The 23,926-nt window shown below is 44.9% G+C and overlaps 1 protein-coding gene across 5 annotated transcripts in view; it reads right to left on the bottom strand.

The window, feature by feature from the left end:
• LOC120574218 (nucleosome-remodeling factor subunit BPTF-like) overlaps positions 1–23,926 on the bottom strand; it is a 38,177-nt gene that overhangs the window by 4,412 nt on the left and 9,839 nt on the right. For 2 of the 5 annotated variants that reach the window (XM_039824449.1, XM_039824447.1), the window contains exons 5-29: positions 23,644–23,826; positions 20,842–21,021; positions 20,616–20,701; positions 19,865–20,217; positions 18,898–19,029; positions 18,334–18,463; positions 17,587–17,722; positions 17,222–17,494; positions 15,516–17,106; positions 14,045–14,169; positions 12,878–13,006; positions 12,514–12,664; positions 12,266–12,389; positions 11,759–12,008; positions 10,523–10,690; positions 10,033–10,166; positions 9,822–9,933; positions 8,484–8,698; positions 7,282–8,317; positions 5,408–6,837; positions 5,243–5,325; positions 4,591–4,816; positions 3,770–4,305; positions 2,344–2,520; positions 1,210–1,402 (exon numbers count right to left, since the gene is read on the bottom strand). In XM_039824449.1, coding sequence (XP_039680383.1) covers positions 1,210–1,402; positions 2,344–2,520; positions 3,770–4,305; positions 4,591–4,816; positions 5,243–5,325; positions 5,408–6,837; positions 7,282–8,317; positions 8,484–8,698; positions 9,822–9,933; positions 10,033–10,166; positions 10,523–10,690; positions 11,759–12,008; positions 12,266–12,389; positions 12,514–12,664; positions 12,878–13,006; positions 14,045–14,169; positions 15,516–17,106; positions 17,222–17,494; positions 17,587–17,722; positions 18,334–18,463; positions 18,898–19,029; positions 19,865–20,217; positions 20,616–20,701; positions 20,842–21,021; positions 23,644–23,826 — 8,153 coding nt within the window. The remainder of the gene's footprint in view (positions 1–1,209; positions 1,403–2,343; positions 2,521–3,769; positions 4,306–4,590; positions 4,817–5,242; positions 5,326–5,407; positions 6,838–7,281; positions 8,318–8,483; positions 8,699–9,821; positions 9,934–10,032; positions 10,167–10,522; positions 10,691–11,758; positions 12,009–12,265; positions 12,390–12,513; positions 12,665–12,877; positions 13,007–14,044; positions 14,170–15,515; positions 17,107–17,221; positions 17,495–17,586; positions 17,723–18,333; positions 18,464–18,897; positions 19,030–19,864; positions 20,218–20,615; positions 20,702–20,841; positions 21,022–23,643; positions 23,827–23,926) is intronic. The other 3 variants (XM_039824448.1, XM_039824450.1, XM_039824451.1) reach the window with 3 other exon arrangements.

The following is a 23,926-nucleotide window of genomic DNA, read 5'->3' as shown; positions in this document are numbered from 1 at the left end:
ACAATATATCTTAGCAGAAAGTTCAAAAATGTTGCATTTACTTCACACAAGAGCAGCCATTTTCGCCTGTTGCCATGGGAATGTTATGAAGTGACGTAATAACGCGACATGAACTTCACTTTCTCTGTTTCATCAAACTGCAGTTTTTGCAAGCTCCCCACAATTTCATCGCATAAAATTGCATAAATATCATATATAGCATATTCCATCGCATTTTTTAAGAAAACGTGCCGCATAATCAAGGATTTTTCCCGCAAAAATCACAAAAAAACTCTGATCAATGTACGCTGTAACGTATTTTCACTCTGAAGCCGCTGCTGCTGTTTCAATCCTGTCGGCTCTCTGCAGCGGGCGGGGCTGCTCAGCCCCCCCCACCACCCCCCACCCCCCGTGTGGTGAAATCATCGTCGTCTTCCCTCTTGCTGTATCTAAATCTCACCTCGCTTTCCTCAGAGATATCAATAATGTGCTTAAAGTCAAGTCAAATTCAAGTTTGTGCATGATTACATGATTTAACTATATATTATTATTTAATACTGTATCCTACATTGTGGATAATTAAGCTATATATCATATGCTGAAGTACATTTCTGGAGTGTTAAAGATTAAAAGAAAAAAATAACAAGAACCGTACAGAACCGAAAGCCGTGACCCTAAAACCGTGATAGGAACCGAACCGTGGGTGTTTTTGAATTTGGTCATTTTCATTCATTAACTGCTTCGTGTTATTTACATTTCTTCCTTGTTAAGCACTTTTTTTTTTTTAATCTTGCTTTTACATTTAATGTAATAAATATTCTATAAGTTACAGTGTTTCCTTTAGGATTTTTTTTTTTTAGCAGTGGGGGCAAGTCTGTCTGAATAACAACCGTGAGGTTTTTGGTGGAGCTGTTGGTTTAATAGTCGACTCGGAAGAAAGCGAACGTTTTGACAACAAACTCCATCAACACAACAGTATGTGGAGTTAAACTGGACGGGCCCAATAACCTCTGAGTAGTTCTACTTGTTGTTAAATTGCAATGTGAGCGCCAGCCTTATGTGCATTATGTCGGCAGGATCATTTAAAAAGGCAACAGCAACTACATTTTTTGTACAGCCCTATTTCTGATACCGTGGTGGCAGAAATCTTGCCATGCTGGGCCGCCACTACAAAATGAACCTAGAGGAAACGGTGAGTTAACGAGAGCCTGACACCCGTGGGTTCCATACCTGTAACGAGCGTAATATTCTTTTTAACCCCTCGTAGTCTTTGTCGGTGAGCGGCGTGAGGACCGTCATGGCGTCTTCTGTCGACTGACACTGCGGGCAGACGTACAAATCGATGTGAGTGGCCTCGCTCTGCAGGATGCCGACGCAGCGCCCGTGGTACCAGTTCTGGCAGCGGTCGCAGCCGATGTAAAATCTGTGTGGGGGATGATACATGGCAGTTAGTGCGAACCAATGAAAAGGTTCCATATCGTCACCTTCCTAAAATAATGGCCTAAGTAATTTTTTGACAAAAAAATATATTTTTTTTGTCTAAATCATCTCCTCATGGTGCTGGCCACCTCTGGTAAACCTGCCTACATCCTCAGGTGAACAGGTCATGTGATTCTACACCTTTAGTATAATGGTGTATGTCAAGCATGTGACTTCATGTGCCATTCAGTTTTTTGTGTTTTCTGAAAAACCTGAAAAAATGACTCAAGCCATTATTTTAGGAAGGTGACGATATGTATGAAGCGGACGACAGTTGTGTTATTTAGGCAGTGTTGTAATGTAACAAAGTACAAATACTTAGTTACTGTACTTGAGTCGAATTCTCACGTATCTGTACTTTAGGTCGTTGTTTATATTATTGAAAACTTTCACTCCACTACGTTTCCTAAATAAAATGTATACTTTTACTCCACTACTTTTCCCCTCAGAGTCTTCGTTACTTGCAAGAAATGTTTTGGTACGTTGGAGTGAACAAAAACTTTCTGTTTCTGTTTTTCTCTCTGTTGATGTCAGACTTTGAATTTGATGTTTAAGAAGGTGTGGACCATAGATATATTGTTCTATATCTATGGTGTGGACACCCTGAATACTAGGCTTTGCTATAAGGAAGCCACAATATACTTCATTATCAAAGTTTGTCTTTACTTTTCCTTTATTTCTAATAGTTAAGTACATTTAATATCAGAAAATGACTTTTGATACTCAAGTACAGTAAATATCCTATACATACTTTAAGACTTTTACTCAAGTAATATTCTAAAAGGTGACTTTAGCTTCTACCAAAGTCTGGTAAGATACTTGTGCTTTTATTCAAGTATTGCTTTCAAGTACTTTATACAAGACTGTATTTAGGAGGAGCCATACTGTGATTCGTCGTACGGCGTCCGGCAGATGCAGTACAACTCCTCGTTGCTTCCTCCCTCCTGACCACGTTTACAGTCGTTGCACACAAAGTCCTCCAGCTTCTTGGCCTCTTTCTCGGTGATGCCAACACACGCGCCATGAAACCAGTTGGAGCACAGGTCGCACCCTATGTAAAACCTAAGAGGAGGAAAGATGGTTAATTCTTGTCCCACTTAAATCTACATGACGACATCACGAGTGTGTTGCAGCGAAATGTTAACATTGTTATTTTGTATTTAAATATTTCCGCATTTAATTGATAGGACAGCTGAGACATGAAAGGTGAGAGAGAGGGGGGGGGGGGAGACATGCAGGAAACCGTTACAGGTCGCTCTACCAACTGAGCTAACCCGGCCACACTCGTTGCAGTGAAATGTTGTAATACAGTAGAGAGGCGAAGTTCCTCCCCTTCCAGCTGACCACCACGGGACCCCTAATTCGGAAACAATTGGTACGGTTAGTGAATTAACCCCGTTTGAATTGAGCCATGAGTTAATCGAATTGAGCCATGAATTACACATGAGGTTTGGAAATTTAAAAGACAATTTTGCAAGTCAAGAAAGTCTGTCATAAAACTGTTGAAGTATTAGTCTGTGAAAACACGCAATTAGAAAGCCTACTCGCCCAGATGCCACATAAGTGACGTCTCTCTGGAGCTACGATGTGTTTTGGACCGGGATGTAAAGTTACTGACACGAGCAACGGCTCTCGCTCGTTCTCTCGCTTCTCGGCTGATAAAACACCGCTGGATAAAACACAGCAGATAGGCGGACGTTACATGTGTTGTGGAGCAGAGCTAAGCTAGCTAGCTAGCGAGCAAGTCGACATAAATTGTGGGAGACGAGAGATGTAGTTCACTGAGCGGTTTAACAGAAAACCAAGCGGTACTACAACAAACCTGACAAACTGTGACTTTCTTCTACAGGCTGTGCTCGATTGAAGAAATTGTTAGTCGACTAACACTCTATTCACTATTCAGCTGAGTTGATTTAATCGGCAGATCTGTAAATCTGAGTTTCTCCGCAAAGAGCCATGCTAAAAGCACCACTTCAATTCTTGTGTTTACCAGAGATGAGCTCGTACGTTTCTTGGAAATAAGTCATTCAGCATGAAAACAGCATCAGACATGACTAATGGACTAAAGAAATATAAGTTGACTAAGACCAAAACGAGCGATTAATCGACTAAGAGGGAGCAGCCCTACTTTCTTCAGTTGCAAAATGAAAAAAAAAAAAAAAGTTGCAAAAACATTTTTTAAAAACTGGATCTTTTCCCGTTCACTACCATACATATGCTTTCCCGAAATAAGGTCCCGTGAGGTCCACCGGATGGGAGTGGCTGTTCCTCTCTATCACGAGGAACGGTGTGTGTTTTTCCAGAAGCTTACTTTGACTCGTCGTAGGCAGTTTTGCAGATACAGTACAATTTGGTGTCCTTCTTGTGATCCTTTGAGGTAGAAGAGAGCTTCTTCTTCTTTTTGTGTTTTGAGGAGCTGGAATCTCCGTCCTTGTCTCTGTCCCTGTCTTTGTCCTTGTCTCTGTCCCGATGTCTGTCCCGCTCTCGGTCTCTCTCCTTCTCTCGATCCCCGTCTCGGTCTTTGTCTCTGTCTCTACATTTGTCTCGGTCCTTATCCTTATCCCGGTCCCGTTTCTTCTCATGATGCCTGTCCCGGTCTTTGCTTCGGTCTTTGTCTCGGTCTTTGTCTCTCTCCTCTTCCCGCTTCCGTTTATGGGACGAGGATGGCGAGGCCGCCGTGTGGGTGCTGTGAGAGGAATGTGTAGCGTGGGAGGGATGGGAGGAGTGGGAGGGATGGGAGGAGTGGGAAGACGCTGCCTTGACAGTTGCTGCAGCAGCCTGGACGATGGCAGCTCTGGCTTTCTCCTGTTCTTTTTGTAGCCTGGCTATGTCCCGCCTCAGCTCCTCCTGAGAAGGAGACAAGATATGTGATGTCAAGGAACTTTTTTCGGTGAAACATTTGCAGCCCACAAAGGAAACACCACATCAAATATTAAATGAAGTTAACTAACAATACAGTAACGTGAGCCTCATTTTAAATAGACCAGTGTTATCAGTGATGGGCTAGAAGTGTGATGCCTCACTCACTAAAACAGAGCGCTCAAAACACAGGGTGAACAGAGGAGCTGTACGTTCCATTGATCCAGACTACTCTATACATAACCATCTTATGAAGGCAGACTGTGTGCTAACCTGTACTTGCAGCTGCAGCTCCTTGTCCAGCAGTGCCCTCTTCTTCAGGATCTCTGCCTTCAGCTGTTCCTTGTGCTTGTACAGCAGTGCAGTCAGCTTGGAGGCATTCTGCTTGGAGCGTTTCTGCTCAACCACCTCCTCCTTCTTTCTCTTCTTAGCTGCCTGCTTCTCGTCCTTCTCAATCTTGTCGAGGATGAACTTCATCACCTGGTTGCACACTATCATCCTGTAAAACAGAAGACAGCAGGGCGCTAGAGTCATTGTTGTTCAGTTGGTGGTGCAGTTATGGGGAAGAAACTCAGTAAGATTATATATCTGGATACATGGAGGGAAAAGCAGTCAATACCATGAACATACTTTTATTTTATGCCTGAAAGATTATAAAAACAGGTTAAAAGGACTATTTGACCACTTAATGTACATGTCCTGTTACTGAACATTACAAATTCATTGTTTTATGTAATTTTCCGTTTTAAGTCTGTCGTTTGTTCTTTTATGTGAAACTTTTTATGCTGCTGTCTTGGCCCGGACTCAACGGGAGTATTTCTGGTAAAATAAAGGTCAACTAAAAACATAAATACTACTGTCATCCACAGGACATATAAACTTTGATCATAAAGCGACACATTTCTGTGATTATTAAGTCCCAAACCTCTGGTTCTCCTCTCGCTCAGCTGCAGCCAGGCTCTTCCTCTGTTTCAGCTGTTCTGCTGTAGCATTCTGCTTCACTACCACCTGACAACAAAAACACTTTCTGTTAATGTTAAAAGTTTCTAGACGCTGTAAGAAAGGAATCATTGTGAATTGCGAGTCACACCTGTTTCTGCATGCCATCTCCGGGGCTAACGGCCTGCAGAATCGGCTCTTTCTGTTCCCTTTTAGCCTCTTGGGGTTTCTTTTTCTTTGGTTTTTGTTGTTGTTGCTGCTGCTGTTGCTGCTGCTGTTGTTGTTGCTGTTGTTGTTGTTGTTGCTGTTGTTGTTGCTGTTGCTGCTGTTGTTGCTGCTGCTGCTGCATCCTTTGGAGCTGCTCCTGGACGCTCGCTGGTGCCTGTATGGTCACCATGTTCTGGATCTGGTGGGCCTGAATTTGCCCCCCTGTCTGCTGGATCTGGATAGGCAGCTGCAGTTTGATCTGCTGGGGAACCGTGCCGCCCTGCTGCTGCGCCTGTGCCTGGATTTGGGCTTGGATCTGGGCAGCAACGTGGGGCGGCAGAGCTGAAAGAAGCTGGACAGGCTGTTGGAGACCCGGAACGGTGATGAGCTGATGTCTGATTGGAGACTGGACCTGAAGCTGAGGCTGCGCTTGAACTTGCGTTTTGTTCGGAGACTGGAACTGGACTTGGAGCTTAGCTTGGACTTGGGGTTGGGCTTGGACCTGAAGCTGTTGCTGGACCTGGGTCTGCTGCGGCGACTGGACTTGAAACTGGGGCTGGGTTTGGACTTGAGTTTGGACCTGGGGTTGTTGCAGGGCCAGAGGTTGTGGGTGAATCTGGCTCTGTTGCTGGAACTGGACCTGAACCTGGGGATGGAGTTGGGTATGGATCTGGTTCTGTAGCGGAGTTTGGGCCTGAGACTGAACCTGGGGTGGAGATTGAACCTGAGGCTGTTGGTGAGCCTGCTGTTGGGTCTGAGCCGGTGTTTGAAATGAAGCCTGTACCTGGGGGTGGTACTGAGGCTGGACCCTTGATTGGAGCTGGGCCTGAACCTGGACCTGGGGCAAGGTTTGGTTGGGGGTTTGGGACTGAAACTGCACCTGAGGTTGATTTTGAGCAAGGGGCTGTAGCTGGGCTTGGGGTGGCTGCTGAGTTTGTGGCTGAAACTGAACTCGGACCTGGGGGTGGTTTTGGGCCTGTGCTTGAATGTGTGGCATTTGTTGGACTTGGCCAAAGGGCTGGACCTGAATCTGGGCACGGATTTGGGCTTGAAGCTGGGGTTGAAGTTGAGAATGGGCTTGGGGCTGGAGCTGAGGCTGCGTAGGTCTGACAGTCGAAACGACAGAAGAGACCGGTAGTCCCATATGAACCTGCACAGCTGAGACTGGGATTTGAGTGACCTGCTGCACGGACACAACGGTGGGGGGCTGGACGTGTCCTTGAGCTTGAGAAGGAAGAGATGCTTGAGGCAGAGAGGAAACGGGTGAATGTATGGAGACTGATGCAGGTGTCTGAGCTGGCTGAACTGGAGTCTGAGCTTGAGATGAAGCCGGAGTCCAAACCTGGGGGTGAGTGGCCCTCAGCTCTGTCAGAGCTACAACAGAACGAGTACAGAAGAAGTAAAGAGAAGCAATCAATGAATAAAAAAGTCAACCATCCTATGTAGGCAAAACAGAATGCTGTCGATTTGCATAGGGTTGGGTACCGAAACCTTTCCTAAATGACCGGTATCTATCGGAGCGAATGACGATGCAAATTTCAGTGCCTCGTTTCGGTGTAACTTAAATGCTTGCGTTGCTCTCTGGTGCTCCGAAACAGGGTTAATATAATTTAAATAAATCATTTAAATTTGACCATATGGCTTTGGCATGTCATCGTTTTGTGCGCTTCTTTTTTTTTAAAAGTATCGGTTCAGGCACCATTTAGGCACCGGCACAGTTTTAAAAGTATGATTTTAGCACCGGTATCTAAAAGAACCCAAACGCTACCCAACCCTAGATTGATAGATCGTTTGTGGGAATTGAGGCGGGTTCCTTACCTGGCACTGAAGGTGTTGTAGAGGTGGCTGTGACTGGTGTGACAACAGCATTGGCCACAGCAGCATGAAGGTGAACTGGGGCTGTCGCCTGGATTTGGGTTAGAGCTTTGGCTGGGGATGGGACAGCAATTTGGGTGGACACAACAGCTATGACAGGAGCAGAGACGGGGGCAAGGGCAGGGGTTGGAACTTGGACAGGTGAGGGAAGAGAGGCAGAAGCAGGCATTTGGGCCGAGTTAGTAGCAGCTGCTGTAGCAGCAACATGGGCAGCCGCCTTGACTGAGATGGGGGCTAAAGCAGGGGCGGGGCTGAAGGCCTGTGTCTGGACCTGGGCTTGAGGTGCAACTTGTCCCAGGACAGGATTCGACACTGCAGTTTGGGTTTGTGTAGGAAATGAGCCAGGGGTAGGGGTGGAGACTTGGGTTGGCACGATGGCTGGGACTTGGTTTTGTGCAGGGGTTGAGGCTGTGGCAAAGACTTGTGTCTGAGACATAGCTGGGCCTGCATTTTGTGCTGGGGAAGGGACAGATCTTGCCACCTGGGGTTGTGCAGGGACAGAGGCTGGCGTGGAAGTTAAAACCTGTGTGGAGGCCTGGGCTGCAACGTGTGGCAGGGCAGGAACAGGAGTGGATATTTGAGATTGTGCAGGTACTGATAATGGGGTCGCGGCTGGAACTTGGGTTTGCACAGGAACTGTGGGGGCCAAACTTGGCATGTGTGTAGGGGTAGGTACAGGGGCCGTCATTATGGTTTGGCCTCGGGCTGAGGGGGTCGTCTGGACTTGCGCAGGGGCTCTGGCTTGAGTTGGAGTTGACATTTGGTTTTGAGGGGTCGTAGGGGGTGCTGACGTTGGAGCTGATGAGGATGGGGGCATGGGAGTGAAGAGGAAGCGCTGGACCTGGCCGTTGGGCATGGCTGCCTGCATTAGCTGCTGACCAGGACCAGGGATGACTGTTACCCCCTGTGGGATGATTTGCAGCTGTCCCTGGGTCTGACCCTGACCCTGGATCACCACCGTCAGACCTGGGTTTCCACCCTGCAGCATTGTAGACAAAAGGAGTCTTGCCTTCAGCTAACAGTGATAGAATTCTCTCTTTATACATCACCATTCAAAACAAAGTTATGAGGTACAAGAGCAAGTAAACACTAAAACATTTTAAAGACTTTCTCTGCAGGAGAAAAGAAAAGACATGTGCCCTCACCTGAGCACCCTGCGTTAGCTGCATGAGCTGTGCCATAGTGAGTTTAACTTGACCCTGCTGTGGTCTGGTGGTCTGGGAGGAAGCTACAGGTGACTGTCCAGGTGCTGTGGTGGCTGCATGAGGTGATGGCGCAGCACCTGCTGCTCTCTTAGCTGCAGTCGTCTGTACAGGTGTAGAACCAGGACCTGTCTGTGTCACAGTCGGCTGAGGTTGGCCTGGATGCGATGAGGAGAGAGTAGGAATGTTTGTAAAACCCAGTTCAAACCAAATATTCATGACGAGTCGGGTTGAAACTTGCAACTAGTTGCAACAATCTGGTCTGCAACATTATAAAACCTGCCATTTCACACTAATGCAACGAGATGATGTATCATCTCCATAGCAACAACTCTTTGTACTTCCGTTCCGACCTTCAGGCTTTTTGTCGCTGCAGTGTTTTCTGTTGATTTGACCGTGGCGGCCCCCCACGGCAACATTTCTGCCCCCCACGGTATCAGAAATAGGGGCTGCATTGTTAGAGTGCATGTCGGAGAACGTTTGTATTTGAGGTGCATTATTTACATGCTGAAGTAGTTACACTGCATTAAGATAATGTCATTAATAGTGGGTTTATTGTTATTTGTTACAGAATGCTTAGCCTATATGTCAAGATCAAAGTTGGCCTATATAGTAACAAAAAAATACAGTTCAATCACAACTGAAAATATGCCTCTTTGTGTGTTTGTGTTGCAGCAAAGTGTCAGTTCTGTTTCATCCTAGAGGAAACCCTGCGCTGGATATATCAGTTTTGCATCTAAATATGAATGTATAACATTACAGAGATACTTACTACAGTTGCATTTCTAATGATGAATCGGAGAAAACAACGTTTTATTTATGCGACCCATGCTTTGTTCTATCGCTGCTCCCTCTCTTTTCAGCACCCTCTAGATCGCTCGACCATATTACGGGCGGTCGTTGCGCCTCCGTCTCAAACTCTGCCCTTTCGACCAGTTGACAGTTTGTATAGAAAATAAAATTGATTATGAATCATTTTATTTCTATAGTTTGTAGCCGACTTTACAAGCTGACATCGCTATTGGCTGCTGAAACAGGGGACGTCCCTTGCGTTCTACAACCAGCCTCCGGCGACTTGACAGGCTGAGTCGCAGGTGACACCATCGGCCGGTTTGAGTCGAGCTGAGACGGGCCAGTTCAGAACACTACAACTTTTCCCTTCAACGTTCCAAAACGGTTTTGTCTCATCTTCAATCTTTGGTCTGAACGGGGCTTAAAACGTGAGCCACAAAAGCTGAAGACATTTATTTATGTAAAGAAATGATGAGTTCGACAGAACACCTTGTTGAGCCACTGCTGGACTTCTGCCTGCTGCTGTGCCCACAGAGGTAGACGGGGTCGCTGACTGGCTCGTCGTCGTGCCAGGCTGTATTTGGCCTCCCGCTGTGATGGCCTGGAACACAAAACCAAAAGTAAAATCCTCAATCAATGTGCTTAATATTTTACTAGCTTCAAGTTAACAGTGAAAAGGACATGGTGAAGGACAAAAGACCTGTGGCTGGGTAGTTGAGGAGGTGGTGGCTCTGAGGTTGAGGTTGCCAGTCGTAGGATGTAGCGTGCTGTATGTCCTAAGGTTCGCAGGGGGCCCAGAGGGAAAAATGCCCACGACTTTCTGCTGGACTATACCTGTTGACAAGCACGATTACGTGAGGAAAGAAGCAAATATGCATTGGGTGCATGCAGCGATACAGGTCAAGGGTGCACAGCAGCGGCGAGACATGCACTGTGTGTGGGGAAGATCTATAAAGCAATTTAAAAAAGCTTGAGTTCATGGGACCACTTTTACACAACTCAGAAAAAAAATTGCATTCTTTTGGCCATAAAAGCAAAAAAAAAAAATAAATAAAAAAAAAAAACTAAAATCTGGTTGAATCATCCATGCTCAGTGCCAACAGATTTCGCCAGTCACAGGACACTCTTCCATCCATTTAGGCAATTGTAAGCACAAACCAGCGGAAATGGATGACACTCGTGCTCCCTACCTCCTTGAGCGGTGGGCATGTTGAGCGTGACAATCTTGCTGTTAGCGGGGAGCGGGAGTTTGGCGGCGAGGACCTGGCCAGCCACAGTCACTGGGCTGCCAGCGATCTGGAAGGTTTGCTCTGAGGTGGTGATACTGCTAGCCACGGTGGCCACCGAGCCAATGGAGGCTGCAAGACACACCATGCACCACCTGCAGTCACGCATACCCACAAGGGCCACCGCGATAGCCAGTCTACAGCTGTGGTGTCCACTGGAAGGTTTGACAATAACGGGGCTGACATTTTTGGATTAATGCTTTAACAATTAGCCTTTTTTTTTTTATTTACTTTTCAGTTACTATTACACTGAATAAAATCCACAAGAAAACACGGCAGATGAGCCGGTAGCTAAAAGCTGCGGCTAATTCAAGTTCATGTTTATGTAGCTAGCTAGAGCCTTGAATCACACACAGTACTGTATGTCATCTCAAAGGCCTTTACAAAGACAACAGGACAGTCATTATCATATAACTGCCGCTATATAAAAGCATCGGCATGAAATGAATGACTAATACTAGTACAGGTTACTGTGTGATGCCGGTGCATATGCTTGTGCTCGTCTGATGGGAGAGGCTGGACAGAGGGGAGAGGGAGAGCTGCAGGAGGAGGAGGTCTCAATCTACTTCAAATTCTGCCGGGCACTTTTGCATTCTGCCTCCCCCAGCTTTAAGGGTGGCTGATGAGTCAAAAAGCAGTAACTCTACCATCCTACAAGTCCAATGTATCCCATAAAAAGAAAAAAAATGAACCTGCCTCTCCGAGGCACATAAGGATCAATACAAGGCCAAAATGCAAAACTCATTTTGCTTTGCCATGTGTTTAGATTCTGCTGATAAACAGGCTATCCTGTATCCCTTTAGGATATGAAAGGACTCAAATTGAAAATACAGTTTTTACAGGATAAAAAGTGGACACCACAAGCCACAAAGCCAATCACATTTACCATTTTGGGAAATTGACACAACAAAAAATAACGTGGAAATTCATGCTAATAATTGACTTCGGACAAACTGATATAACTGTCAAAGAACGATAAAAAAGGGGGAAACCAAAAACAGTATCTTCTGACAAAGTTGTTTTGTCTGCCTGCCGCTAACAGAAGATGATGGCTTAGAAGTCGCACAACTCTGCACCATTCTACGTAAGATTTCTAATGGGATTAAGACTCATTTATCTGTGTCTTTCGGTCTGGCTTACCTGAGCTGTTGTTGGTCTGACCCTGCTTGACCCAAGAAGCAAAAGACTGATGAAAGTTTTTGTCCTGCTGGAAGGGAACAGGAGAGCCCAGTTTGGAGGCCAGGACCATTTTAGTTCCAGATGTGACCTGACCTGTCCTCTGGCCCATGGACGCTGGGGTGCTGGGAGAACTGGGAGTGCTGGCCGAGGTGGTGGTGGTGGTTGTTGTGGGAGTGGTGGCAGGTGTACCCGGTCTCTGCTCCAGACGTTTCTGTAACAATAATAATACAACATTTTCAGAAATAGAAATTAAAGTAAAGTAAGATTAGGTTAAATGTTGCCAAAACAATGGACTGTACAAATGCTTCTGGAGTACAGTGTGAACATACATTTAAAAAATGTTAAGCCAGAAAGAAAATATAAACGTACGTGTGTGTGTGTGTGTGTGTGTGTGTGTGTGTGTGTGTGTGTGTTCGTGTGTGTGTGTGTGTTCGTGTGTGTGTGTGTGTGTGTTCTCAGTGTTCCCACCTGCTGAGCAGCCAGTCTGGCCTGTTTTAGCTGATTCTCCAAATGGGCCTTGACATCCTCGGCCGTCCTAAGACTACTGCCAGTCTTGGAGGAATCGATGCCCTGGGACTTCTCCCTCTCCACTCTGTAATATCCAGGGAAAAGGCGACAGTCGGGTCAATCAGTGCTCTAACAGAATAATTCAGTGTTCCCCGAAACAATAATTTTTGGGGCCACAGGCCAGAGGAGGCTAGCTGTGCGTTTCTCACCGTTCTGCAAAGGCCCTGATCTCCCACAGCTCCAGGTCCTCTTCAGGCACCCATGTCTCCACAGCTACAGGCCCGGTCAGCTTGGCTGGCTCATGCTTCTTGGGCCTCAAGGCGCTTGAGCGCAGGCCTTTCCTCTGTGGAGTGGGGGTTTCTACTCAGAAAGAGAATCAAATTTAAGACCTATATAAAAAAGTTGTCAAAACTCTTCAAGCAATCAACCTGGGTCATTCTTTTAATTTGCTTTTTCTATATTTGTGTGTGTGTGTGTGTGTGTGTGTGTGTGTGTGTGTGTGTGTGTGTGTGTGTGTGTGTGTGTGTGTGTGTGTGTGTGTGTGTGTGCGCGTTTCTGCTGTTTAGCTTTTACCTTTGGGAGTGTCTCTGTTTCCGAGGGGACAGATGATCTTCCGGATGCAGTATTCTGAGCGGATGCCGTAAGGCCCCACGTCTCTTCGTTTAATGATCTCTGTTGTGGTGACGTCTGTGTCCGTGGTTTCTGTGGCAAGAAGAAAACGTATCAGCACATTATTTAAAATGGAAACCATTTAATAGTTCTAATACTACAAGCATTCCAGCATTGGAAGGTGGAGACACCAAGGTTTTGTTGGCAGAAACAGAAGACAGTCCTTCCAGAAAAATGCGGACTTTTTTTGTGATTGTTGCGGGCAAAAATCCTTGATTATGCGGCACGTTTTCTTAAAAAATGCGATGGAATATGCGGGATATTTATGCAATTTTATGCAATGAAGTTGCGGGAACTTGCAAAAACTGCGGTTTGAAGTGATTCCCCCAACACCCTGCTTTTCGATGATGTGTGAAGTAAACGCAACATTTTTCAACTTTCTCCTAAGATATATGTGACTTTTTGCAACGAAAATGCGGGGATTATGAAATCATGTGAGCACTGCATATTTTGCGTGGAAATCTGCAATTTATGCGGCGAAAGTGCGGCATATTTGAAAAAAATGTGGCCCCCGCATAAATATGCAGACTTTGGCTGATTATGCGTTGAATTATGCGATCGCATAATCACGTTTTTCTGGAGGGACTGAGAAGAGATGACATTAGTAGGGCTGCAACTAACAATTATTTTCATTGTCGATTAATCTGCTGATTATTTTCTCGATTAATCGAATAGCTGGTCTATAAAATGTCAGAAAATGGTGAAAAATGTCGATCAGTGTTTCCTAAAGCAAAAGATGACGTCCTCAAATGTCTTTTTTTTCCCACAACTCAAAGATATAATTATATAAATCTAAATATATAATATTCAGTTTACTGTCACAGAGGAGTGAAGAAACTAGAAAATATTCACATTTAAGAAGCTGGAAACTTAAAAGATTTAATTCGATTGTCAAAATAGTTGATTAATTTAAAAGTTGACAACTAATCGATTAATTGATTTATCATTGCAGCTCTAAACATTAGTTGAACTAAAATAGAAACTAATGTAAGAAGGCGTCCTCTAAGGAACACAGAGAAGATGGCCAAAGGAAGAAAAGGTAAAAAAGGTCAGTGTGCAGCACGTTCTCACCTTTCCGTGTGGTTCCTACAGCAGCAGAGGGCTTAACAGCCATGTCATCCCACCTCAGGCAGGCCCACAGCAGCCTCAGCATCAGGCTGACCCCAGCCAGCGACCTCACAGTCTGGAGACGGTACCTGAAAGGGACACAGCCATAAAAAATAAAAAAAAAATAAAAAACACATGACCTACTAATTCTGACAACAGAAAGTATGTTTACACACTTTAGTTCACTGTATTTAAATTTTTTCTACTTCTACTATCTATTATATTTTTGTCACGACTACTTTCACACAGAAAGTTAATATTACGTGCCGATAAAACAGTGCAATTGTTTTTGGAAACCATCTTTCTGAGCTTTTGCACCGCAAATAAAGACAACCAATTACTTAGGCTGCTGTCCGACTGAAAAGATGGCATACTTAAGACATCAAAAACCAGCAGCAATGGAAAGAGATTTTGTCATTTTTTTTAATTGGCATATCAATCATAGCATTGTTCAAAATAATTAAAAGAAGATTTTCACCTGGCAATTGGAAATGTGTACTACATGTGCTAGTTCTAAATGTATGTAAGTGCTCATATTATGCTCATATTCAGGTTCATAATTGTATTTAGAGGTTATATCAGAATAGGTTTATATGGTGTAATTTTCAAAAAACACCATATTTTTGTTGTACTGCACATTGCTGTAGCTCCTCTTTTCACCCTGTGTGTTGAGATCTCTGTTTTAGCTACAGAGTGAGACATCTCACTTCTGTTCCATCTTTGGTGGGAGTCGCACATGCGCAGTAGCTAGGTAAGGACTACTAGCCAGTCAGAAGCAGAGTATGAGGGCGTGCCCTGACAGTACCTAGGTAAGGACTACTAGCCAGTCAGAAGCAGAGTATGAGGGCGTGCTCTGACAGTACCTAGGTAAGGACTACTAGCCAGTCAGAAGCAGAGTATGAGGGCGTGCTCTGACAGTACCTAGCTAAGGACTACTAGCCAGTCAGAAGCAGATTATGAGGGCGTGCTCTGACAGTACCTAGGTAAGGACTACTAGCCAGTCAGAAGCAGAGTATGAGGGCGTGCTCTGACAGTACCTAGGTAAGGACTACTAGCCAGTCAGAAGCAGAGTATGAGGGCGTGCCCTGACAGTACCTAGGTAAGGACTACTAGCCAGTCAGAAGCAGAGTATGAGGGCGTGCCATGCTAGCAGCTAGGCGAGCATTATAACGTGTGTTCCAAAGTGACCACGTCTGTCTCTGAAGTAAAGGCTGGACTACAACAGAGCTGTTTGGAGCAGTTGGTGAACAGTGTTTTCTGTTAGAGATGGTAAGTCCCTTTTGGGGGGACTTTGGGCTTTTTCCACTTTGTAAATCTATAACGTGCACAAAAAGATATATAACACAATACAGGAAAGGGAAAAAGCCAAAAAGGATAATATGAGCACTTTAAGTATCCCAAACAATGTGTAAAAAGATCTAAATGTGTTACCAACCTCCATGTGATCCCAAAAGTGGGCCGAGGTGAAGGGTAGGGCCATATGTCCAGGGCGGGCTTGGCGTTGTAGTTGAAGATGGGCACCTCTCTGATGCCCGCTCTCCTCGCCATTCTCTTCAGGTCATCATTTGGCAGGATAAAGATGCTCTTCTTGCTGCTCTTGGTGACAAACTTGCGGTAGGACGGCAGGGCTGTCCCTGAGCGTGCCTTCTTGGATTTGAGGAACCTGAGAAGGCTGACTCGGTCTTTGGTGGAATACTCTTTGCTAATTGTCATGGAGCTGGTTGAAGTGCCCGTCTTGGTGTCGGTGACTGGAAGTTTAGTCTTCTGAGGGACAACTGCCCTGGAGCTGGGCTGAGCGGCGGCGCTGGTAACAGAGGAGACTGCGTTACCTGCTGCTTGAGACGTCACATCTGGCTTACTGATGTTGCTGGGCAGGTCAGTTGTCGGGGTGTTTTGAGGCTCTGTGGTGGCGGGGGTGTTAGTGGTGATGGAGGTCTTCAAACCTTCGCTACTGCCGTCATTATTGGTACTATTACTGTTCAGGCAAGAAGGGCTAGAGGATGGAAGCTTAGCAGGTCCGGTCCCCTCACTGGCCACGGCCACATCCACGTTCTTATTGAGAGAGTCTCCTTTCTCTGCCACATGGTTCTCTAATTTCGGGACTTTTAGGGGAGGTGGGTGACATATGTCAGACACATCATTCTGCGAGAGGTTTCCATTCATCAGAGACTTTACAGGCTCTTTCTGAGGCTCTTTGATATCGCCTTGGACTTGACTGGCTGGGTCCGAGTTGCTGTTTGAGTCTGCAGGGTTTTCCCCAGCTTTCCCGTTAACCTGCACTGGACTGGTCTTGCTTTGGTCTACCTCCATGCTTTGTCCAGTGCCTTGCTCAATTTCCTCGTACCCACGTTTCTTAGCATTCTCTCCCACTCGAGCCACCTCTGGCTTCTGTGTTTTTTCTTTGCCTTCCGTTGTATCAGATATACAATTGTTTTTACTGTTGGGCTCAGTGCTTGATAAGGGTTCTCCATTCACTTCTTTGTGAGCTAAGTCCTCCCCGCAGTTCCCCTGCACAGCATTTACCTCTGTCTGTTTAGTGTGGTTAGGTGCTGTGGCTTCTGAGTTGACATCCGTGTCTGCCTTTATCTTCATCTGCTCCTGCCCAAAGTCGAGCTTTTTAACTACGTGGTCTTTCACTTGAAGGCCCTCCTCTTTCTCTTCTTTTACACACAGGCTCGCAGCAGGCTGCGGTTTGCCTAATGTGGATCCTTCAGTCTTAACTCCGGCTATAGGCTTTGTGGCTGCCATTTTGGACAGCAGTGCCGCCTGTCTCATTCGCTCTAGCCTCTGCTTCTCCTCCAAGGTGAACTGTTTGACCCGTCGCTCCAAAAGGCCATCCAGTTTGGAGGGCTTTACCTTCTTCTTATAAGCGGTCCGCAGCTGGAAACCCTCGCTGACGTTCACAACATCATAGTAGGGCTTTGATGCAGCGCTCTCCTCCTTCTTGGGTTGTTCCACTTTCTGAATTGGTTCGTCCCTCGCAGGCTGCACAGAAGGCGAGGAAGAGCCTTTGTTTTCAGCTTTATCTATAACAAAGAGTCAGAGAGGTCAGTAGATTGGAAACATACATTTGTCCTCAAATAGCACCAAGGGAACTCCAGTAGATAAAAAGGAGAGAAAATTTCAATTTCAAACATGTACCTGTCTCTCCACTTGAAGCAGCGGTTTCTGAGCAGGGGTCAACCTCCATTTTTTCCTCTTCGCTCTTCTCTTCTGCATTCTTTTCCCGCTCATCCTCCGTGGGTTTTTCTTCCACTTGGGAGGTCTGAGGTTTGCGGTCCTCCTCAGATGACGCAGTGATGGATGCTTGTTCATTGTCCTTTTTCAATGTGTTTTCAGTCGTCTGCTTCTCAGTTTCCATACACTTCTTCTGCTTATTAGTGCGAGCTGTTGCATTTTCCTTCTTCATTTTAGCTATGAAAACAGCATAAAAAAATCATAATATGAGCCAAAATTGCCAGCAGCAGGAGAATATATTAAATAAATATTGCCAGTTTGGACCTTACCCTCCAGCTCTTTGCGGTAGTTTACGTTTGTGTTCCCTGGTAGCTTTGGGACAAACCGCGGTACGTGAGTCTTACTGACCCAGCTCCAGCCACCATACCCTGTCACTCTGTACTCCTCCCCCTTCTGCTTCCACACCTTGAAAGAAAAACCACAATAATTTCAGAGAATGTAGCAATATTAAGATATTTCCAACCAAGACTACTTGTACCTCAGGTGGTACTTTTTCAGTTGTCAGGGGGTACGTGGAGAGATTGCAAATTAGCTCAACTCCGTGTGTGTGAAAACTAGTTTTCAAAACAGAGTGGTCTAAACAGTTGGCTGAAAGTAATGGATGAATGGCTAAAACAGCTGAAACGGTTAGCTAAAAGTAAAAAGTAATGGATAAATAGTTGAAATAGTTAGCTAAAAGTAATGATTAAACAGCTGAAATTGTTAGCTAAAAGTAATGATTAAACAGTTGAAATTGTTAGCTAAAAGTAACAAATAAACAGTTGAAATTGTTAGCTAAAAGTAATGATTAAACAGCTGAAACAGTTAGCTAAAAGTAATGATTAAACAGCTGAAATTGTTAAGCTAAAAGTAACTGCTAAGTGGTTGAAAGGGTCAGCTTAAAGTAATGGATAGTTAATCCAACAGGGCTGTGGGGTTACGTCTGACAAAAAAAGGCTGAGAAGCACTGCTCTAGATCAGCATACGTGATGTTAAACCTCCTCTATGGCCACAGGAGAAAGACGCTGTTCTTTTACCTGGTGCTTGATGGGGATGGTGTACTTCACCCAAGTGGCCTGTTGCAGTGTCTCCTCATCCTCCAGTTTTTTCTCACGCTTTTTCACCTTCTCTTTATCCTCCCTCTCCATGGAGGTCATGCGATGTAGCCTGAAGCAAGAAGGTACAGTTTTTAACCAAGATGTAAATGTGCATGGGCAGTTTGGAAATAGAAAAGTTAGTATTGAGCGTTGCAGTCTTCTCCTGAACAGAGGTGAGGAAACTGCACTGGAGGAACTGAGGAAAGGCTACCGACTTTGCTATTTCTACGGACTAGAAGAGGAAGAAAAAGGTAAACAATGGCAGCAGCACTGACATCAATGTCAACAGTGGCTAAGATGATATAGGAGTGAATGGATGAAGAACAGCTGCTTTTAAGCCTGCTTGCAAAGAAACAAAGAAACTTTAAACACTTTAAATCCTGGAGATCTACGTCACATTGTCACGCGATAGGTCGGAAGCGACTGTAAAAAGGGCTTTAGGCTTTTGGAAAGCCCACCACATGTTAAATGTGCTTTTAGTGTGTGTAGCCAACAGTTGTTTACCTTGTGTGTCCAAGAGAATCTTTCCATACAGGCAGCATGACCACTGGTTTGATGGCACACTCCAGTATGGCCAAGGCCAACGCAAACTCCCTGGCCTTGCTGCACATCTGCACTGCTTTGTTCCAGTTGGTCCTAGAAAGAAAAGAAAAGAAAAAAACAGACAAACTGTATAAAACAAAAGATAAAACAGCACAACTGACTGTTCCTTTAACCACCCCACGGCTAGAGGAACTTCATGCCAGACCGTTGGTGGCTAAATCAATATGGATCTCCCACCACAATGGGACAGAAACTTTGATACAAACTTGAATTAAATGTCAGAAAGTTTGGATACCGATCGGAAATGGCTCCGATACGGCCTAAAATGCTGGTCTCTGTATTGGTGAATTTAGATGGGGGGAAAAATCAACTTCAAAGTAGTTAGTATTAATGGGGTTTTTCCGTTATGACTGTCAAACTACATAATAAAAGAAAGTTCTATGGCATTAATTCTCCATCTATTTGTTCATGTTTTACAAAGCCTTTAAACTGAGCCAGCAATCATATCACATCCATACTGGGATAGTAGTATACAGCTGGTGTGTGTGTGTGTGTGTGTGTGTGTGTGTGTGTGTGTGTGTGTGTGTGTGTGTGTATGTGTGTGTGTATGTGTGTGTGTATGTGTGTGTGTATGTGTGTGTGTATGTGTGTATGTATGTATGTATGTATGTATGTATGTATGTATATATATATATATATATATATGCATGCCGCAACGCAAATTCAGGTATCGAAATCAATATCGGAATGAAATAAATAGTATCGGACATCTCTAATAAATGTAAAAATAGCTTTAGTCATTTCTTATGCATTTATTAACATTGGTAAGTCCCCAAGACCTTTGTATCAATCCCTGGCTACCAGCTGAAAGGGTGAAACCCCAGTGACTCTCCCTAAAGGCTTCCCATCAACAGGATCAGAGTTGTACCTGTGCGACGCCCAGTTAGGATGCATGAACGGTCCAGGGACATTGGTCTCCAACTGGATGATGGTGAGACGCAGGGTGGAGACAGTCAGGCTCCGCGAACCGTAGATAGAGCCGTTCCATTTGAACTCCGACGCGGTTGTCAGGCTGAACTTGTGGGAGAGGTGGCGCCTCTTGTCGTGGTCCTCCCGGTGCTGATGTTTGTTTAGGGCCAGGACATTGGTGCTGTACTGGTTGTGGTAGACCCTGTATTTGCCCTCCTGACCCAGTTTGAAGAAGTTGTTCAAATTCACCATCAGGTCCCTTTTCAAGAAGCTGAGACGCGAAGATTCCCCATCAGAGCGTACAGGAGACGACTGAAACACGAGAGAGAACATCACATTCAACTACGAGACATAAACATAGAAGCTGCTTTTTTCCAAGGCGTTCAACTTTTGGCTTTAAAACTTGAGATTGGAAAGATTTTGACACAATACCTTTCTGAGTACAAACTGCACATGGGAGAACATTTCTCTACAAAGCCTTTGTTTTCTTTATTTTATCAATAATTAGTTGAAGTCAATGCAGTGTTTATGCTAACAAGGAACTTTATTAACTAAATAAAATACAGGATCCTTGATGCTGGATACAACTTAGTCAGTAGTGAATTTTTTGAACCAAAGTCCTCACTTTTTTTTCCCCACTTTAAAACAGATTTCCTTAAGATTTCTTAAGAATTAAAATAACTTTTGCGATTGGGAAAACCCCGCCTCACCTCTTTGCTGCCTCTTGACGCCTGGTTTTTTGATTCCTGTCCTGCTGGTGTCCCGCTATCGGTCTTGGCCTTGTTGTTGTACTCGTCTGTCATTCAGAAAGCAGATGACACAAATTCAGCATTGATCCCAAACAGACACACCGATAGACAATTAAACACTGGCTTTGGGATCGGTCAGTCGTGTTAATCTACTTTTCGAGCTCTAACGAGCCTCAGTCACGTTTACCTGTCCCATCCTGGCTGGTAAAAGAGGACCGGGAGGACCGATCCGCCAGCTCAGGCTGCTCTGGTTTCCTGAGGCTGCTGCCACCGCTCGCCTCTGGTTGAGAGGACTGCTGCTGTGGCTGATCTTGGGAGTCGTCAGGGTGCTTGTCTTCACTGCTAGACTCGTTTTTCACATCCTTATCTACAAAGTCAAAATGTTCGGACAAGCGTAAAGCAAGTATTAGGGATGCAAGGAGTGAATCTAAATGACATTAATTACAAGCAACATGCTTTTAGCAAAGATGGCAGCGGTGTAAACAAATAAATTTACACTGGTAGCGGCAAAAATTCAACCTCTCGAATCGGGAAATTCTCAATATAGCTCGGCCAGATCTTGTTCAATGTAGTCTCGCATTGCCAGACCTTCCTCCACAGCGCTGGGGAGGAGGGTCTGGCTAGACCACACAGTATTCCGGGATGGGAGAACAGTGTGCTCTGGTTTATTGGCATTTCTTTAAACCAATCACAATCGTCTTGGGCGGTGCTAGGCGCCCAAGACGAAGACTTCCAATCCTGGAAGTGGAACGTCGTGGATATAGAGTAGAGCTGGGCAATATATCGATATTATATCAATATTGTGATGTGAGACTAGATATTGTCTTAGATTTTGGATATCGTAATATCGTAATATGGCATAAATGGTGTCTTTTCCTGGTTTTAAAGGCTGCATTACAGTAAAGTGATGTCATTTTCTTCCCAGACTGTTGTAGTTGTTCTATTATTTGCCTTTACCCACTAAGTAATTATATCCACATTACTGATGATTATTTATCACAAATAAATAAATAAATAAATATTTTGTGAAAGCACCAATAGTCAACACTACAATATCGCTGCGGTATTGATATCGAGGTACTTGGTCAAAAATATTGTGTTATTTGATTTTCTCCATATCGCCCAGCCCTAATAAAGACTAGTTCAATGTAAACCCAGGTCTCAAGACCTTTTGCATATGACCAACCAACTGCACAACATTTTTTTTTTTTTTTAACAGTCTTTAGTGAGAGTCTTTAGTGAAACCATTAAGTGCTTCATCAGCCTGGTTAGGCCTCTAAAACCAAACTCATCTTGGACAGGAAAGGCTACACAAATCCCAAACAAGCTGTGCACTTGCCGCAGAGCCAATTCAAGACAACAGCCCTGCCTTTGAGTTGTTGGAGGAAGACAGTCCTGCATATATATGCAGCTCTTTGTTGACGAGGTAGCAGGTGGGGCTTCCAGGCAGAGGGCCTTTTGTCTGAGCAACAGGAACTCACACAAATGCCCATAAATTGGAATGAGAATAAGGAGCCGGTTGTGACAGACGTGGCGTGCTAGCTGCTGCCAGGGATGCCGTCTACCACAGTGCCAAAAGCGTGCTTTTCAAAGACCGTGGCACAACACAAGGCAAGAAATGAATGCACCAAAACAATTAATGGGACATTTAGCTGACGAAGCAGGTGCTGAATGCAACAGCTTTAGTTTCATGTTTAAGAGTAGGTAGGTCAAGACAAGACGAATGGCAGAAAACGGCCCGCACCAGCTTGAGGTCTCTCAGGAACAATTAAATGTAAGGAGAAAATTTCTTCTCGCGATCCAATTTCATGTTTTCTGGAGATCAGGAAGAGATGCTGTGAAGGGGAATCTAAAAAACATCAGGCTATTTATGGTTACTCAGGTGTTGCATGTGTGGTGAGAGCTACAATGTTTTGGTTGAGCTACCCAAAGAAAGAAGAACTTATTGGCCAACACAGCTGTGAGTCTTTTGTCTGAAATGTTATTTTTGTCCAGGTTAAAGCACACAGACCCACAGAGGCGTTCTTCCACGGACGCTGACGACATCAGAAATTCAGCTGAGGAAACAATTCTCCGCTAGAGAATATGTAACATAAGATGGAGACACACGGTAGCTTGTTCAAAGCCATGTAAAAACAGCCAAAGCAGCCAGCCAACACAATAAGCAAACCGTCTCAACAAAAGCAAACAGAGAAACCTAAAACCTCCAGGGGAACGGCTACGCTGGTTTGTCAGGCAGAATGTTGGACACATCTCTAAACCTTGCAGATCTGACAAGAGGTACGAGAAAAGGAAAACAAATTGGTTCAAGTTCAATGCACTGGAACACCTAAAATCACCTCGATATAATGCCAGGCTTGCCAGAGATGGTGTACACTGCATTCATTACAGCCTCCTCAAATGTTTCATTATAATTCCTCCAAAAAAATAATCTTGAAACGCCTCATCAAGTCCAAATAGAGACTAAAAAAACAAATCAGTGTAGCCATCGCCTTACACCCAACATTTGATATTTGTATTCCTTCATCCCTTCTGCCTAATGAAGGGCTGCCAATGGAAGCAACCTCGCCCCTCTTCTTGCCTGGTTACCCGTTTAGTTTTGTTGCCCTTTTGGGATAAATAAAGTTGTTTGAATTGAGGCAAATGAGCCAGGCGAAAAGGGCGGGCTATGGTTAGTGGCAACCAGCACAGACAGGCTGAACTCAAACAGAAAAAGGTAATATCAGCTTTTTACTTTGTTTTTACTACGTATTATTATTATTATTATTATTATTATTATTATTATTATTATTATATGTTGTATTTTAATTGATCCAACTGCCCATGTTGGGACAAATAAAGTTCTACTTTACAAGCAGACAGATGCAGATGGATGTGCGGCCAGGCAGCAGGGAATGAAATGGAGGGTGAGTTGAAAGGCTAGAGATGCGGCTGATAGATAGCTGGACTCCGGAGCGAAACAACGGGGTCCATATTTGACTCCGGGTACCTGTCCGTTCCTGCTTTGCCAACGGAGGGGACTCCCCACTCTCCTGGCTCGCAGAGTGAGCTGGCTGCGTTTCCTTGTTAGGTTCGAGGGAGTCCGTTTTAGGCGCGGCTGCGTCCTGCGTGGTAGAGCCGGGGCTAGGGTCAGACTCGCAGCTCTCCTCTGCAGCAGGGGGAGCTGTGGCTGCTGTGGTATGACATACACACACACACAGGGAACAGCACCAGCGGAGACATTATATTATTTAGCAGAAAGTCTGGTACAGGTAAAGGTCTCGATGATGCTG

This window comes from Perca fluviatilis, chromosome 15, assembly GCF_010015445.1.
Source record: "Perca fluviatilis chromosome 15, GENO_Pfluv_1.0, whole genome shotgun sequence".
In the NCBI taxonomy this organism is placed as follows: Eukaryota; Metazoa; Chordata; class Actinopteri; order Perciformes; family Percidae; genus Perca; species Perca fluviatilis.
Note: the sequence above shows the minus strand (reverse complement) of the source record. Positions and strands in the feature narration are given on the sequence as shown.